This window comes from Cryptotermes secundus, unplaced genomic scaffold (assembly GCF_002891405.2).
Source record: "Cryptotermes secundus unplaced genomic scaffold, Csec_1.0 scaffold241, whole genome shotgun sequence".
NCBI classification, from domain to species: Eukaryota; Metazoa; Arthropoda; class Insecta; order Blattodea; family Kalotermitidae; genus Cryptotermes; species Cryptotermes secundus.
This window is the reverse complement of record NW_019739944.1, coordinates 225,692-243,160: the sequence shown is the minus strand read 5'-3', so window position 1 is coordinate 243,160 and position 17,469 is coordinate 225,692. Positions and strand designations below refer to the sequence as shown.

General features: G+C 39.9%; 1 protein-coding gene across 1 annotated transcript in view; it reads right to left on the bottom strand.

Moving 5' to 3' along the window:
* Nucleotides 1-17,469, bottom strand: part of LOC111872078 — a gene marked incomplete at its 5' end in the record, with an annotated part of 131,002 nt that overhangs the window by 22,725 nt on the left and 90,808 nt on the right. Inside the window, one exon of the mRNA XM_023865621.2 lies at nucleotides 11,268-11,401. Within this exon, the coding sequence (XP_023721389.1) occupies nucleotides 11,268-11,401 (134 nt within the window). The remainder of the gene's footprint in view (nucleotides 1-11,267; nucleotides 11,402-17,469) is intronic.

Genomic DNA, 17,469 nt, shown 5'->3' with positions numbered 1-17,469 from the left:
GGTGGGGAAAGCATTATAGATACCTCTCAGCTAGTAGAGCCGGTCTCGCTGGCTGGGCGGGACTGATGGTAAGCACCAGTACCGATGGGATATAGAAACTGGTAGAAATCATAGAGGGAAGCACAATGGACCAATACAGGTCTAAGTGCATGGGGAAACCCACCCTTTCCAATAACTAACTAACTAACTATCCTCGGCGACTTGTAGTAGGTATTTGTATATANCTAACTAACTAACTAACTAACTATCCTCGGCGACTTGTCGTAGGTATTTGTATATATTTTTTTCCAGCTCATGTTTTACATTAAAATACTTGAATATTTTTGTCACGTACCCAGGCAACGCGACAAGAAATTAGTGGGTTCCGGATTAGCTGAAGCTCTTTACTGGATAACACTTCTACAATTACAATTATAACTGCAATAACTCTGAAATAGCGTCTTCCAGACAATGCGACCCGACTAGTCCGTCGTCTCTGACGTTTCGTCTTCTGGTTTTTGGCTGAGCTGGTTTCTTCTGTTCCTAGCTCTGCTCCGTTCGCTTCTAATCTGACCTGTTCACAATTGTCCTCTGATATCTTCTGATCTGACTTACTCACCGGTCTTCTCTGATCTCCTCTGTCCTCAAAGTCAAAGTCACATTGCGACTGACAGTCAGACAGCCGGTCAGTAAGAACAAGTAAGTCTCGGTGTTGAGCCCCAGCTGTGGCTCATGACCAGATATTTATTACTGTTTGACAGTTAAGGTCTTGTTTTTGTGGGACGCCCTCTCTGCCGAGAGGACGGGTCTGTCTTTTATATATGCTGTTCGTCCTTGCCAGCGCAGTCTTTCTCGTGTCCGAGTCCCTTGGGACTCACGACTATATTGTACTGTCTCAGGTTTGAGACTCCCCGCTTCGTCGCCTCCTACGGCTCTCAGTGTCACGGTGGAGGTATTCGACTCCACTTCCACATGGGGGTCTCATCTGTCCTGTGTTCCGTTTGGTCTCTTATCTTTTACAGTCGGACGGACTAGAAGACACTTTTTTGAAGGGTTTCGTTTCCCCTGTTAGCTAGTGTGTCTGTAGCGGGTTTGTTTGTTGCCGCTTATTGAACAGTTGCCTGGCAATGGACATCTCTGTTTGGACTGCCTTGGAAACTTATTTTAAGGAGCCGTTTTGTGGCAGTAGACGACCGCTCAGATATTATGGTTTTAAGGCGGCACGCCACGCTATATACAATTGAAAACACTTTCTCTCCCCTCCGGTTTTATTGAAATAAACCCTACTCAGATATAGGATTATTTTATTTATTGATACAATTATATGTGCATAAGAAACTTTATTGCCTACAGCGCAATAAATTTATTGAGTGAATGATTATTTGCTTGTGAAAAAGAGCTGTCCTTACTGGAATTGGTTCTACATTAGCATATTTTGTGGTATTTAAAGACCCGTTATATTCAAATGAAAACTCATTATATTGTTGTTCTGTTTAGAAAAGGACCATAAATTGCATTAAATTTGACTGTGCTATATGTAAAGTGGAAAATAATATAAACAGGCCGTATCTTATATCAATAATATTGTGTAAAAATATCTCATATTGCTTCAAGTATGTCAGGAAGAAATATTCTGCATAAGGCTTCGCTATGATATTTTATTTAAACAACCGGTTTCACCAATAATATATATCAGTTCTGTCATACAGTATATATTTCCGCCACTAATGCAACAAAAGTTTAGTAATTTTAATTCTTTGTTCACTGCATATTTCGTCCATACATGGTTATCATTAGGTTTCTGTCGCTATGATAAACCCTTGTACTGTACTACTTGCCACAGTCTAGCCAAATGCAATTGTGACGTACAGTACAGTACAAGAGTTCTCCAAGATTTAAAAAAATATAGTTGGTTTCTTTGAGAAGCAAGCCTAATAATATACGTGTATGTAGTTAAGCGTGTAATTATGTGATACGATATAAATTGAAAATGGATTGCAACTGTATACAAACATTCTGAAGCAAACAAGAACAAAAATTGATTATTAAATTAATATTGTGTTTTCAATGATTTGTGTAATATTAATTACAGCCTCTCAAATTTTTTGTTGTTTGAAGAGATGTAACTAATTTTTCAATCATGGCATTACTTTCTACTTCCGGTGCGTCCAGCGATGTTTCTGAGGAGAGCTGCAATGCCGTGAAATGTTAGAATAAGAAGAAGATACTGTTCACTGAATCGCCCGTTTGTTATCTGGAATATATGAGAAAGGAATTTCACTATACGACCCTGGAATGCGGACTGTATGCGCTCTTTTCTGAATAGTGACGCTACACTATTCTCTCTTCTTGGGCGCTACATATTGGTTTGAAGCGACTGATATTTGTACGGGATACGGGAACAGCTTTGTCTCTGATCAGTAGCACGTGTTATGAAATCGGAAGGATACAAACTAGTAGCGTTGTTAATCCGTTGAAGCTGCAGAACATGTCGCCTGCATGAAACATATAAAAACTCGACGCTCTACTCGCAAAGTGTATTTACGGTTTTAGTAAGGTTTTAAAAATAAACATTTATTTTCCTGAACAGCATTAACCGATTGGTCTTACAAACGGAGACGAGATATATGCTTTCCTGGGGTCGGAACTGAATTTTTAAATATTGTTTACATGGATCGCAGGCTTCAAGAAGTTAATGTTTAATTAATTGTAGTTATGTAAGATGTGAGGTGTTCACGGCGGTGACTATGAAGAATGCCATCTTCTGGGATGTGAATCCATGTTGATATTTTGTCGGTTTACACAATATCTACACGGCGCCACATCCCAGAAGACGGCATTCTTCTTAATTATAGTTACTTTATACAAAAATAGAACATGTTACAAATACAATACTACACACACACACACACACACACACTCTCTCTCTCTCTTTTCTCTCCCTCCCCTCCCTCTTTTCTCTCCCACCCCTCCCTCTTTTCTTTCCCACCCCTCCCTCTTTTCCCTTCCCTTTTTTCTCTGCCACCCCTCCCTATTTTCTCTGCCACCCCTCCTTTCCATCTTACTCACACTTCTAACATGTTATTTCTAATGCATGATGTCTCACATCCTCTCTTTTCGCTTGTCTCTCTTCATTACCATGTTATCATCATAAGCTGCTTTATTTCCTTCTGGCATTACTGTAGAATTCTGTTGTTTCACCTTTTGAAACTTACGTGCCCAACTCTATAGGCCTACATGTCACCCTGTATTTATTTATATAGTGTCACATGTAATAGTGACTCGTAGACTGCCTGTGTATTGAATCGATTTTTTCGATATTCACCAGTCGTAACTACAATTATTTCGTACACTCTCAAGATTACCGCAACTATAACACGTCATGACTGCAAACGATTATAACACTCTAAATATTATAACACCAAAGCAAAATTTTCAACTTCTGCTTGCTTGGTAACGCGATGAATCTTGAAGAGTCTATAGTCTCTCGAATTAGTTCTCGAACGCCTAATCTCACTTACACTCACGTTCACTTCACGCTGGCCCTCGCTAGCACAGTCATTCTCGGGTCCGAGCCTCATGGGACTCGCGAACATATTTTACTGTCTCAGATTCGAGGCTTATCTTTCCGTCGCCTCCTATTACTCGCAGGGTTACGGTGGAGGTATTGAACCCCGCCTGCACACGGCGTTACTTACTTACTTGCTTTTTGTCTGGTAAACTTTTCGTGTTTTATTATTTTCAGCCGACCGTGTACAGAACACTCAATTCAAGGGTTCAGTTTTTCATATCCATTCTAACTTTTTGTTTACATACGCGTTGTCTCAGAAACGTGCCTGAGTTGTTGCCTAGCAAAATGGGCAAGTAAGTATAAACCTCTCGTTAAATCACAAACTCGACTTCTCACTAGTACAGGCGAAGTCTTATCAGATTGTCTTCACTAGCTGTTGCTAGGTTACGGCTTTCATCGATTTAGGTTCCTCAGGTTCCGTGTTCATGTCTTTATCCGACGGCGACGTCTCGCAACTAATGCATTACTCCTGCTGTTGAATCTCAGCTAACACGGTCGTTTACAGAAAACATCATCTCTAAGATTTCTTCTGGTGTTGCTTGTTTATTCGTTGCGTAGTAATGACTCACTTGTTTGATGACGTAATAGCGTGGTTTATGTCCCATTGCCTAGCAATGTCTTAGTAAGTGATTCGGTCATGTCACAATATTGCTGATCATTTTCAGAAATACAATTTTCGTTAAGTTGCTTTCAGTACGTTAGCTCCATGAAATATTTTAATTAGAATATCTGAACTGTTTTCTAAAAGTCGTACTATTTATAGTATGCCTATGTGGTTATGGTATATTTTTGGATTGCGTTTAATTTGTTCAAGCTTAAGTTATTTCATGTAAAAACGCCTGCAAAGGTTTTGTGAAACTACATGCTCAGCAATGGTGTAAGAGAAGTTGCCGCGCTATTACGGCGAACCGCTTGTGCTAGTCATGGAGTTCACGTTCTTGAAAACCAACAAGACTGTGGTCTTCACAGTCACCGCCCTGAGAAGTCGAGTCAGATATAACGAAATTTGTTTTGTTTATTATCGCCTGTCACAGTATTCTGCTTGAATTTGAAGTTTATGTTGGTTATAGTCGAAGCACACTGAAAATACGAGATGTTCCACCAGTCAGTTAATTGGTTATTTAGAAGTGCACTAAAATAAATTACAAATCTATTTATTATTTACCGAATTTACAAATATTTTTGGAAATGAGGTCCTCTTTGTTCAATGGGAAACTCCCAAGGCTGTGCTACCGTTCTGCAGATTGACTGGCAGGTCTGAGTCTATGCATTCTTTTTAATATGAAAGAATATTGCAGGGTAAATGACTTTGGGCCATCCTGCATCTGAAATAACTCAACTTCGAAATTTCATCGTTTCTCCTTTCATTTCAGTATGAATGATTGCCTTGCATCTTATGACCGCATTCATCTTTTTCTCTCGTTATGTTTTTGTGTTCATTCTACGTTCCTTTTCAGCCTTTCCCTCCTTTTCATTTTCGTTTCATCATTTAAAGCTGCTCGTCTTTATTTCTGTTTCTTTTGTTTCCAGTTCCATTCAGTCGTGTTTTGTTGGCTCAGGGTTGTGCAGACTGCATTGTGCTTGCTAATTATGAGGTTGGGTTTATGTAGGAATTTCGATCGGGTCATGCTCTCTCTCTCATTTGCGTTGTTAGGACACCGCAGGTTTTGCAACAGTATAAAATACTCTCTTAATTCACACATCATACTGCAACATCTCTCAGTTGGCATAAACTCTATGACGAAATGGTTTAAGTTTGTAAGATTACCAACATCGGATTGTAAGCATCATAATGTTAAAGCACTTACACATATAACATAACTTGTTTTAGGTACAAGTATAAAGGCATTTTTAGAGATTATTTAAATGTGATGAAATTTGTCTTAAATGAAAATATAGGCTTATGAGATGGTAGTGCTATCTGTGTGTGTATTTGCCTTCGTTTCAAGGTTTCAACCAATTGACTGATGTTCACGAAATCTGATGACGGGATTATACGACCTGTGATTGGCATTCCTTTTAATTTTTGACAGTTCTCTACAAATTCGGTAGGGGTAAAATACTTTTCGCCGATCAAGGTAATTCTTCTCAGTTGGTCTTCAATTGTCGCTGCTAGGTTACGGTTTACAACAATATAGATCCCCAGCTTCGGTGTTCAACGGCTCCTGTCCACACTAGCTTGTGACTCCCCCAGCTAACCCATGACGGCAACTCCAAAATATTCTAAACTTACCAAAAACTCCAATTAGTTTTCCTTATATGTCGTCGGCACGGACCTCATAGAAAACACTGCTTCAGTTCCTCTGTTATGTGGTTGTTGGTTACTGGGGAAAAGTGTTTACCGTGCCGTTGCTTAGCGATATATGTTATTTCTTTGTCAGATATTCCGGGTACTATCCATCATGTCACAGTATTTATGGTTTCGTACTGTGTGAATATATTCCTTATTGCAAACAGTTTTAGAGACAGTGTCTACCATACCGTGGGGGACAACTGATGCAATTTCTGAATGTCTGCATTAAAAATCTTATGACAGAATACCAGAATACGAGAACTTCACTTTCCAGTGTCTCTTCAATTTTTCGAACTGATGTTTGTAAATTAATCCAGTTTATCTGTCGTTTCAGTGATACAAAATGGAATAAGTTATCGCTCGTTCGTATCATCTAGGAAAGTAGTGTTCTGTTAAAAAACTGAATAGACGTTCATATTCTCTGCATTGTCACTGTGTATTTGATTAATATAACACGTTACATTTATCGTGCACAGAAATCAGAAGCCGACTACACGGTCGTATCTAGTGTTTGCCAACAATCTTCGCTCAAATTGTTTTCTTCCTTCGCAGACCCAGTTACTGAAGAAATGTCATATTGTTCCTGCACTTTCCTCTTCATAAGGCATTTCACAGATATTTGTCACTCAAAACCTTCCGATCGCAGCTAGGCACCGTTCCCCCAGTCGGTAACTTTCCACTATGGTTAAAAAAAAAAAGGCTACCCTCAACTAATGCTTCATATATCGCCCTTGCCATCCTAAAGAATTCTGGTGAAGAAAACAGTCTTCTGGGATTTGGCACCGTGTGTATGTGGTGTTAACCGACGTTTCGGATACCGGTTCTCACGGTCTCTTCGCTTGCGGATTTCTTATATTTTTCTTCTACCCTGAAGATGGAGGCGATACGTTCCTCCGAAACGTCGGTTAACACCACATACACACGGTGCCAAATCCCAGAAGACTGCTTTCTTTATAGTCACCGCCGTGAAAGCCTCAAATCTTACACAATTCTGGTGAAGTCTACAGGGTACATTTTATTTCCATAAACTTCACCTCTCTTGGCACTAAATGTTCTCCACATGAAAGTCGAAAGGACATATTGATTATGGTTGAGTATCAATGGAAGGAGAGAGAGCTCCGAGAAATTCCATCCGAACTAGGTTCCCAAGGACTGTTGAGAGTCCGTGTGCGGGCGACAGACATAACTGAATGCGGAAGGGGTATTTTTTCCCCCTCTGCTTAGGGCCACTGAACGGCGTGATGTAGGGCACTGGAAATAAGTTACGCATTTCTCTTCTCATTTGTCTTCAATAGAATAGTATTTTACAGTTAATTTGATTAATTTGGCTTTCGGTTTCATGATTACTAACGGAGCCATTTTTCTTTGGGTGCAACTTGCTCCTTTGTAGAGATGAAAAATTGATCGGATTCCAAATTTAACATCAAATAATTTGACCTTTGTACAGGTTTGTTTATTCATTCATTTATCAAGCATTTTTACACATCATGTTTAGGAGTCTTAACGTGAACTATTTAACGAGTATAAGTGTTTTTATTGCTAGTGGGGTGCGACTAAGTCCCTTGTACTGCGGCCACTTCTGGTCTATTGTACCAGCCCCAGATGATAGGTGAGGGTGATTGTGGAGCAATTGGTGGAATGAAGATTGGCAGGGGAAACCGAAGTACTCGGAGAAAACCTGTCGAAGCGCCACTTTGTCCACCACAAATCCCACGTGACGAGACCCAGGATCGAACCCGGGCCTCCGCAATGGGAAGCTAGCGACTAACCGCTTGATATATGGCGCGGCCCATCGAGTATAAATTACAATTATTACAAATACTTATGTTAATAGATGTGATTATAACCCACCATTAATACTGTTAAATAACACAAATATTTTCGCATACGGATGTAAACCTGTGTTTAAACTGGTGAATTATGGAGACCAGATGCGAAGATAACAAAGTCTTGCAAATTTATTAACTTCCCTTGAAAATCTATTATTTAAGAATGTATTGTCATTAATTTTTTCTTTACTTTTCGATTGATGTTCCAGCCCCTTCAGGGTCCTGGCCTCTTGTTCATTTCTGTAATCATTATTACATAGACGGTAGGACTCCTTGGGCGAGTGATCAGCTCATCGCAAGGCCTCTACCTAAACAAATAAAAACACAAACACAGAAAAACGCATACACACACCAAACATCAATGCCTTGAGTGGGATTCGAATTCACGATCCCAGCGTCCGAAGATAGTTCATGTCTCAGACAGAGCGGATACTGACTGTCACAAATAGGTTTATATATTGTAGGCGTATTCATGAAATAACTTGCTTACAATGGGCACAACGGTAAAAATGACATAGACATTAAACTCGAGAACCAATTTCACGGAGCAGAGTCACTCTCTGAAATCATTAGTCATTCAAGTGTCACGGAATATCTTGTCTTTTATAGACCTGAAAGTTCATTTCCATCTACATTGGTCCCTGTTAGTGCCAGACGAATCTACTTCATACTTTCATGGCATATTTCTTAAGCTTTGAAAAGAGCAGTTTTTATTTTACCTGCCCTCTGACGTTCTTCATGTATTGTTTGTAGTCTTACTTGAAAGCGGGTTTTGCGATGTGTGATAAGATGAAGGTTCAGTATATTCATCAGAATCTTCGGAAGGAGACAAGAGAAATGAAAATCATTATGCAGTTTTCATTGCTAATTGCTTGAAGTAACTGCATTGAGTTACGAGGAATAAAGTACTTTATTCCTTGGATCCTTAATTCAGTTTCATCTCTACGTTACTTCAGTAGGCGCCTGATTGAGGTGGGTACAGTTTGTGTGCAGCACCAACCGTGCTGTTCTTCAAGAGAAGTTTGGAATCACAGCAACGCCTGAAGAGAACTTGTGGCAGACAAAAGTACGCGGAGTCTAAAATTTCCTGAAAACATCCATTATGACTTCGATATAAAATATTTCTCAGAAATTGAAGAGATTCTGAAGCCTCCCCGTTTCCGACGTAATGCATTTCCCAGTGAGTTCAGTGTACACAGATATTTAAATCAATGTGCCTTATTTTCATTCAAAATGTTTTAAAAGGGCAAGGTCTGAATGTAAAACACATTTATAATTTACGTGAGGAAGTATGGAAGGAGCTGCTTGGTCTACTTATTTTCTCACTTTTTCTCATTTCCATTTCAGCGCAGAAAGAGCAGACCAATTCACGTTGTCCTCAGTAAGGACCTCAGCTCATGTCGAAATAGAGGATTGCTTCTTGTCGTTAGAGGTCTATATTACACAGTCAGTTCACTCTTGAATTGAAATTTTCAATAGTTAAAACTAGATGGAAATGAAGCAGTCATAATCCATATATCATCTCTACTGTCACGTGTATGAGTGACTATAGACCGGTTTTGGATTCATGGCTCGATTTATTGTACTCTTTGATACCCAACGCGTGACTACAATACATAGGTCACTGTTACACACACACACACACACACACACACGCGCGCGCGCGCGCACGCTCTAGTGTACACAGTCTCGTTTTCACTGCCGTTGCCTGGTAGTGGCTTCAACGGCGGACTTTCCACTTTCTCTGAGTTTCCGAACTCTCCCCATGCCTCTGCTATCAACTTCTCACAGAAACGGCTTACAATAACTGAGCCCCAGCAGTTACCTCACTCACTCACTCACTCACTCACTCACTCACTCACTCACTCACTCACTCACTCACTCACTCTCTCACCAACCAACTCACTCCACGCCACTGACCGACTGACTAATTTTACTGCTTATAACATTCTGGAATAGGCTGCACAGAAAACACTATTTCTCTGTTGCTGTTCTATTGTTGCTTAGCGGATCGAGCAGAAAATTTGACTTCTCTATTGTTTGCTGTCCGCTGCCTAACAACGGCCGCTGTACAGTCGCCACCTAGCAACGGGTCTACATGCCACAGTACATTAATACGTTGTTAATGGGTAAATTAACAGGTCATTATAAATACATTTTTTGGAAGAATTGTGTCGCTTTGAATAATGATACACACATAAACGGAAATATAATATTTAATTGATAGTAAAGAATTGTGTGAGACTAAATTATTCTGGCTCATGTTAGGGGACGAACACCAAGTGAATTAAAATCGGAATCTTAGAATATGTGTTTAGACTTATCTCCGTTACGCCAACAGACACTGAAATGGGTGTCGTTAGATCATGACCTAATATAAGATATTGTAATGGAATTTCATGTATAGGCGTTAGGTTTTCACTGTTACACGTCATGCAAATAAACATGGCATTGTTATTGGTGCTGGGAGGAGATGGAGCATATATTTAAAGGATTTTAAGAAATACAGAAGTTCTTCTTCCTCTCACTCTCAGTGTTTCATAGATGGCGTTAATCGCCAAACGGCTTCTACACATCGCTCGACAACAAATGAGCGCAGGCACGAAGTGTCTTGTAATTATAAAAGCCAATGTGTTCACGCAGGCTTCTTTGCTCTCAGAGAGGAAGCGGAGCTCAGTGAAGGTGCTGAAGTAACTTAGCATGACTGATATTGTTAACTTCAGAGCTAAAGTTTAATTTTAAGGTTAAATTGTTTAATCTCCAAGTAATAATATTATGGATTCTATAACGAAGGAATGGTTACACTTCAGGCTTATATTCAGGTTTGAGACTTAAGTCGGACGTTAAAGGCGAAGCTATCTTTGTGACAGGCTGTGAGGGCCCATAGGTTTGTGAGAAGTCGAGGCTCCCACATTTTCTCTAGACAGTCGACTCACAGATGGCGGTAAGTTTATCAGCCGCCCTTTACATCTCAGGAACATTCTTGGTATCATTTCTGTTAGAGGCTGACTCGATCCCAGGGCCATACTGCGGCTGAAAAGATTAGGTAAATTGGAAAAGTTCACCTCATCGGGACTCGAACCGGCGACCTTCCGGCTTGTAGCGTAGTGTCTCAACCGACTACGTTACCGTATTACGAGTAAATAAATTAAAGTTACTGAATTATTATGTTGGAGAATTTAATATGTTTAATATCGTGCATTTGAATATTTTTGTTACAACTGATTCAAATTAATTTTCTAGATCTCGCTTGTCCCACATTACTCAGACGCTTCAAATCTGTGTTTCTGGTTTCATGCGATATGCCGGTAATCCGTAGAAGGTGAATTTAAACCAAATGTAACACTTCAAACAGCGTTTCAATCTTGGAATCACGAGAAATTCCAGATTGGTGAAACTGTCTGCTCGTAGTAGGCTTAGTGACGAATTGAATTTGCGTGTATTCTATCGTATTGACCTGAAGCGTCGTTCGTGAAGTAACATTAGTGAGGTTGATTGTTAAACCTGGCTGCGAATTGCTTTACCAACATTTAGTTATGTGATTTAGCCCATACGTAAACACTTGAGTGACAGAATGTAATTATTTGCATCTCACCGGGTTACCGTTAACGAACCAGGTCAACTTGGCGGCAGGCTTAGACCATGAGGAGGAACAGTTTCCATGGAGAATTTCGTCAGCACGATACCGATGGCGTATTCCTGATATCACTGGTCTGCCGCGAGGTGTCTCTGTAACAATTATACATCACATTAGCATAGCAGATGTCGGCCACAGTCACAGTATGTACTGGTACTTACCTCTGATGTAGACTGCGCGTAGTTTCAAGCATTTGCTTTGATGTTATGTCACTTGCTTCGGTGATTGAACTCAGTATATTGGGGAATGTAGTTAATTAACTTGAATGGAAATATTTCATTATCCATATTCAGTTCTCTTTAGGAAAAAAAAATGATAAATTTGTTATGAAGTTTATACTTTTTTCTCTCCGAATATATTTACCAATATTTCTGCACTAAATATATACCAACAAATTCGTTTATACGATATTTGTTACCGTTAAGTAAATATGTTACTATTCATATGCCTCTGGTCTCGTATAATCTACATGTAGCTTGCAAGGGAACTACATGATTATGTTGGTTATGAGAAAGAAAATATGAAATGATATTTATGCTTTGAATAATAAAACGGCTATTTATACTGAAAATATACTTCAGTTATTTTACTTGAAGTAATTCGAAATAAAATTATAGTTTTGGAATGTCAGTTATACGTATGTTCTGTATTAGGAATGTGGCCTTATTAATTGCATATATTTAATTTCCTTCATTTTCACAGTAGGAATTCCATTTTCACAATTAATTATAACAACGTGTCAGCGCGGAGATATATTAGAAGTAAAGTACTGACACTTAAAAATATCATTATATTATTATTTTCCATATTTCACCAATACGATATTTAATTCATAGGTTCGTTCATAAAAATAATTATTTTTCAATTTTGAAAAAAAAAGAAAGTCTTTGGAAAAGAAAAATTTACGTTTAAAGAAACATGCAGAGATAATGAAATTGTCTGGGTTTGATTCCGAATTAATTCCGCGGAAAAACTTCTGGCACTTTTGTAGAGCACACTCGAGTCCTATCCAGGATCAGACAGTCCTTTACACAAAACCTGACAGTTGTATGCAGAGCACTTAAGCAGACATCCTCGTCAGTGTATCAGTAGTTAGGAAGACATGCGCAAACTCAATTTCGCCTACCGCCTCGTTTAAAATATGTAATCTTTCTCAGGACTTCATCACAATTAATAACATGATGTGTCCAGGCATTGTAAGTAAATACATTGACTCTACGTGTATAACTATCTCCATGGAGATGAGCCCTTCTCTAGAAGCCGCCAGTCGCTCAGCTGCTCAAGAATTTCACAAAATTTAATGGAACCCTAAAATTCATTAACGTATTCACAAGAATCATCCACTGGTCCCTATCCTAAACCAGTTCATTCCAACCCATACTACCCCATCATATCTACCTAAGATCCATTTTAATATTATTCACCCACCTAGGTCTTGGTCTGCCTAGTGGCCTCTTTCCTTCTGGCTTTCCGACTAAAAGCCTACATGCATTTCTCTTTCCTCCATGCGTGATACATGTCCTGCCCATCTCATCCTCCTTGACTTGATCATTCTCATTGTACTTAGAGAAGAGTACAAGTTATGAAGCTCCCCATCATACGTAAATTTTTCTCCAACCTCCCTTCACTTCACCCCTCTTCGGTCCAAATACTGTCCACAGCACCCTGTTCTCAAACACCCTGAGTCTATGTTCCTCCTTTAATGTGATAGACCAAGTTTATAGCTTTGTATATTCTAATTTTCTAACTCTGATTCTAATTCTGTTCTAATTCGTGATTCTATAGCAGTTTTGTTTGTATCGTTGCTTAACATATTCAGATTATGACAGTTGACTCCCAGGGTATGAACAGAAGGACAGCGTGAATTGATTTTATTTAACAGGAACCCCATCGGGGGCTGAAGAGTGTGCCGCCTCTCGCGCCGGCCGTACTAGTTACATGCTGTTGCGCATGAGGACAGAAACGACCATGACTCACACAAATAATGGTGTGCTATTGCAGCGTCAGGGGAGCATGAACTCTCCTAGATAAGAGGCCATCGTGATAACAGGGGGTATATATCATACGATAAATACGAGTACTAGGGAGATGTGTGATGAGATGATTAGTCAGAGTAGAATATAAACAAATTCATGGAAACAGGAATGGAATGAGGGAATTAAGGAGAACCAAAGAACTCTGGACCTTTGCTAGAGTCCTCCTGAACGCAATCAAGTCTGCTGGCCACTGGCGGGAACAGAACGACTACTTTCTGAAGCATCAGGCCCACTAAGAAACTAGAGGTACTTGGTCGTACTTTTGGCTGGGAAATAAATTTAATCCTGAGATGTTTCTGTGTCAGCACCGAATGTTCCTTCCCTGAGTTTATCATTTGTTTTTACATATTTCCTTCCTTTCGTCGGTGAGCGGGAAGAGTCGGTATAGTGACGGGTTACGGGCTGGACGGTCAGCGTTCGATTCTCGGCAGGAGCAAGACATTTTCCTTTGCACTGCGTCCAAACCGACTGTGAGGTCCAACAAGCTTCCTATTCATTGGGTACTGGGTGTAAAGCGGCCGGGGTTTGAAATTAGCCATTATCCTCCATCTAGTGCCGAAGTCAAGAATGGTGGAGTTATACCTCCACAATCCCATATGGTTTCATGGCATGGAGCGTAATTATTCAAGCACAGATACAACATTTTTATAACCTCCTTTCACCACCTTACAATATGTCAGAGGGATGATTACAGACGGTGACGTTCTGCCGTTATATTTAAGGGTGAGACCAAACTGGATAGGCTTCTAGTAAGGAAACAAACCTTGGAAAATTTTAGAATTGGTACACAGATTGTCTGTCTGAACAACAGCCTGAAATGGGTTTATGTAGATCTGCTTTTGGCCCACTTGTGACGCTGATCACAAGAATTAGCCGAACTTTCGCTTCTTGCATTTACATAACATGTAATGGCTTTCTTTCTCTTCCAAGGTCATTATCAGTGTCACGGGCAGCAATACAAGCATCATTTATGTTAATAGTATTGCTTATTAGATATTTTGACTAAGAAGAATACTATCTTCTGGGATATAACACCGAGTAATCTGTTGAAAGATAAACACGGCGTTATATCCGAGAAGAGAATATGAGAACCTGAGATCCTACACGTTTTGTTTAAGCTTACGAGTATTAAAATTATTTTCTCTCCTGTTCCACATTCCTCACACCCGCCATTTTGTTCACATCGATGGATTAACATTCTGTCAGTAAAAACATCATTTTAAAATAATTCTTACCGACCCCTTTTCCCGTGCCCACAAATTCAAACGTGTGACATAAATTGTACTCTTTACATGCTTTCCTGTGACAAATGACTACAGAAGTCAGGTGGACAGTGGTACCAACTCTTGAAATGGGATATGGGTTTAGATTTGTTTTTGTTTTAAACAAAGCTGATCACAGTGGCCACACAGTATAGACACCAAATGTCTTTGTCCTCTGGAATACTGGGATCATGGGTTCGAGTCTTACTCGATGCATTGATGTATGTTTGAATTTCTCTCCGAGGGTGTGCTGTCCTGTGTAGGTAGCGGAATAGCGATAGGCTTTTCTTCCAGTACAAGGAGTCGTAAAAATTTTCTGTCAGTTTGGCAATTTCAGAATGAATTCTGATTGGGAAAAGGCCAGAGAGCCTAATCCGCCATCTTGCTCATAAGGTTTGTGTCCTATATTCCCTGTTTTGAAACTGCACAATAGTGACGCTTCCACTTCTTCCTAGGAACTTCTAGGCCTGTCCAAGTCTCCAACAGTGCCCGGAAAATATTTGTTGAGGTCTTATTTGAACGTGAACAATTCATTTACTGAATGAAGGTTAACTAAGCTTCATTTAACCTTTTAAACCCCAGTACTTCTACTTGTACCAATTTTGATGCAGTAAAACTCTGCATTGTATTTTCTTCGCTCACTTGGCAACCGGGAGCGTATGTTCGAATCGCACTCAGAGCATGGATGTTTAGTTTATGTGTGTGCGTTTTTCTGTGTTTGTGTACAGGTAGAGGCCATGCGACGAGCTGATCACCCGCCCAAGGAGTCCTACCGAATGTGTAAGATCTAGAAAAACCGAAGTGAACGGACAAGTTCATGGAGGTAGGCCTAGGCCCACTGGGGCTGTAGTGCTAAGGGGGAAAAATCCTCTGCATTCCGACTATACAATCTAGCTTTATGTTTCGTATTTTTCCCATAATAAAGAGCGATTTTTCCCCCTGAACAACATTAACTGGTTGGTCTTTGTACTGGAGACCTAATCTCTTTTCTGAAAGTGATAAACTGAATTTGATATATTAGAAAAAATCCGGTCCTCCAAGGATTAGATGAAATGATTTCGTGAGATTGTTTGATATAAAAATTTTTCCTGTACTTAACTAATTAAGCATTACGCCATGAAGGCTTGTTTGAGAGTAGATATATACATCCACATTTTCTTGAACTGGACACTAGTTGGAGGTGAGTGGGCAGCTTCATGCTCCGGCCGCTTTATTCCCAGGAAAAGAGCCCCAGGTGCCCATTATGTAGGAGGCTGGGTGGGCCCTAAAAGCCGTTGGACGACATGGAGAATAGAAAATTCTTTACTCTACCGGGATTCGAAATCCGACCCTCGGTCGTCCAGCCAGCAGCCAGTCGCTATACCGGCTGTCCTATCCCTGTTTCTTACTTGATATAAACAGTATAAAACCTTTATACCAGATGCATTCATCAGGTTCTGTCATATGAAATTAATGCGCACATTTCCAGTCAGCAAGTTAACATACAGGGAGTTAGGAAACTTTGGGAGGGCGCCACGCGTCCATATATTTCTGCACTTGTCACAAAGCCGCTCTGTGTATAATGAGACAGAAATTCGCTCCACGTAAGTGACACTATTACATTATTCAGTTTGGTATAACTCCAGGGATAGACTAGTAATTATTGAAATTGTTTCTGAGTTTCTGCCGGCCATTTTGCATCTACACGATGCGACTCCTCGTGACAGAGGAACTGGGCCGTGTTTACGTAACGGAGATATATGTCACACAGAATCGAATTGTATTTCTTAAAATCACGCTCAGTGATAATATGGCTACCTAATCAGCCAGCCAGCTAACTACATCTGGCATAGTTTTATTAAGGGGCGCAGCTGAGCTTGCTAAGGAGTCCCGTAACTGATTGGCTCTTTTGTCCTGAGCCAGAGGACTCCTTTCCCAATTCGATCTTCCCGTTTTTGACTCACTTTATTGTTGTCCTTTCAACGAAATATATGTCTTGCGAATGGTATTAGTCCTTCAGTTTTCAGTCCAATATTTTGTATGCAGTTCTATTATCTCCTATGAATTTTATATGCCCTGCCTATTTAATCATCCGATATTGGATACATTAAACAATATTTGATGAAAAACTCACACAAATTATGAACCTTATAATTATATAATTTTTTCCTCTGTAATATCAGGTTCAAACAGTCTCCTCAAAGAATTTCATTCTATATTATGACAGTTTTATTTGACTTCATCTTGTCTGATGTGAAGCAAAAAAGTTTAAGTATGTCTACGCTTTGAAAAGCATTTCTGTCTCGATTCTTAAGTGAACCCTGTAAGTTCCGTGTGACAGAACTATACTTCGTCAGTTTGTGTTCTTCCATTATTATGATAATCCAGTTGTTACGTCTAGGCCCTGTACAGAGGAATGAGGTGCAATGGACAATGAGTCCATAGTTGCAATAAATCTCCCGTTGATTGCTTAAAAATATTGCTATCTCTTCCTTGATAAAGATGTGATATGAATCATAATATTGGATTGATTAATTTTTGGGTAGTGGGAGGAATAGCCAGTCTTCGCCCACATCGTGTCAATAGCGTGAAGTTACTTACTTACTCATGGAGCTGAGTTCTTCTTGAGGAGCCGCCAATTGTGCAGCTACTCAAGAATTTTCCAGCCTTTTATGGAACTCGAAGGTTCATCACCGTGTTCACAAGAGCCCTCCACTGGTCCCTATCCTGAGCCAGATCTATCCAATCCATACCATCCCATCCTATCTCTCTAAGATCCATTCTAATATTGTCCACCCACCTACGCCTTGGTCTTCCCAGTGGTCTCTTTCCTTCTGGCTTTCCCACCAATATCCTACACGCATTCCTCGTCTATTCGTTCTA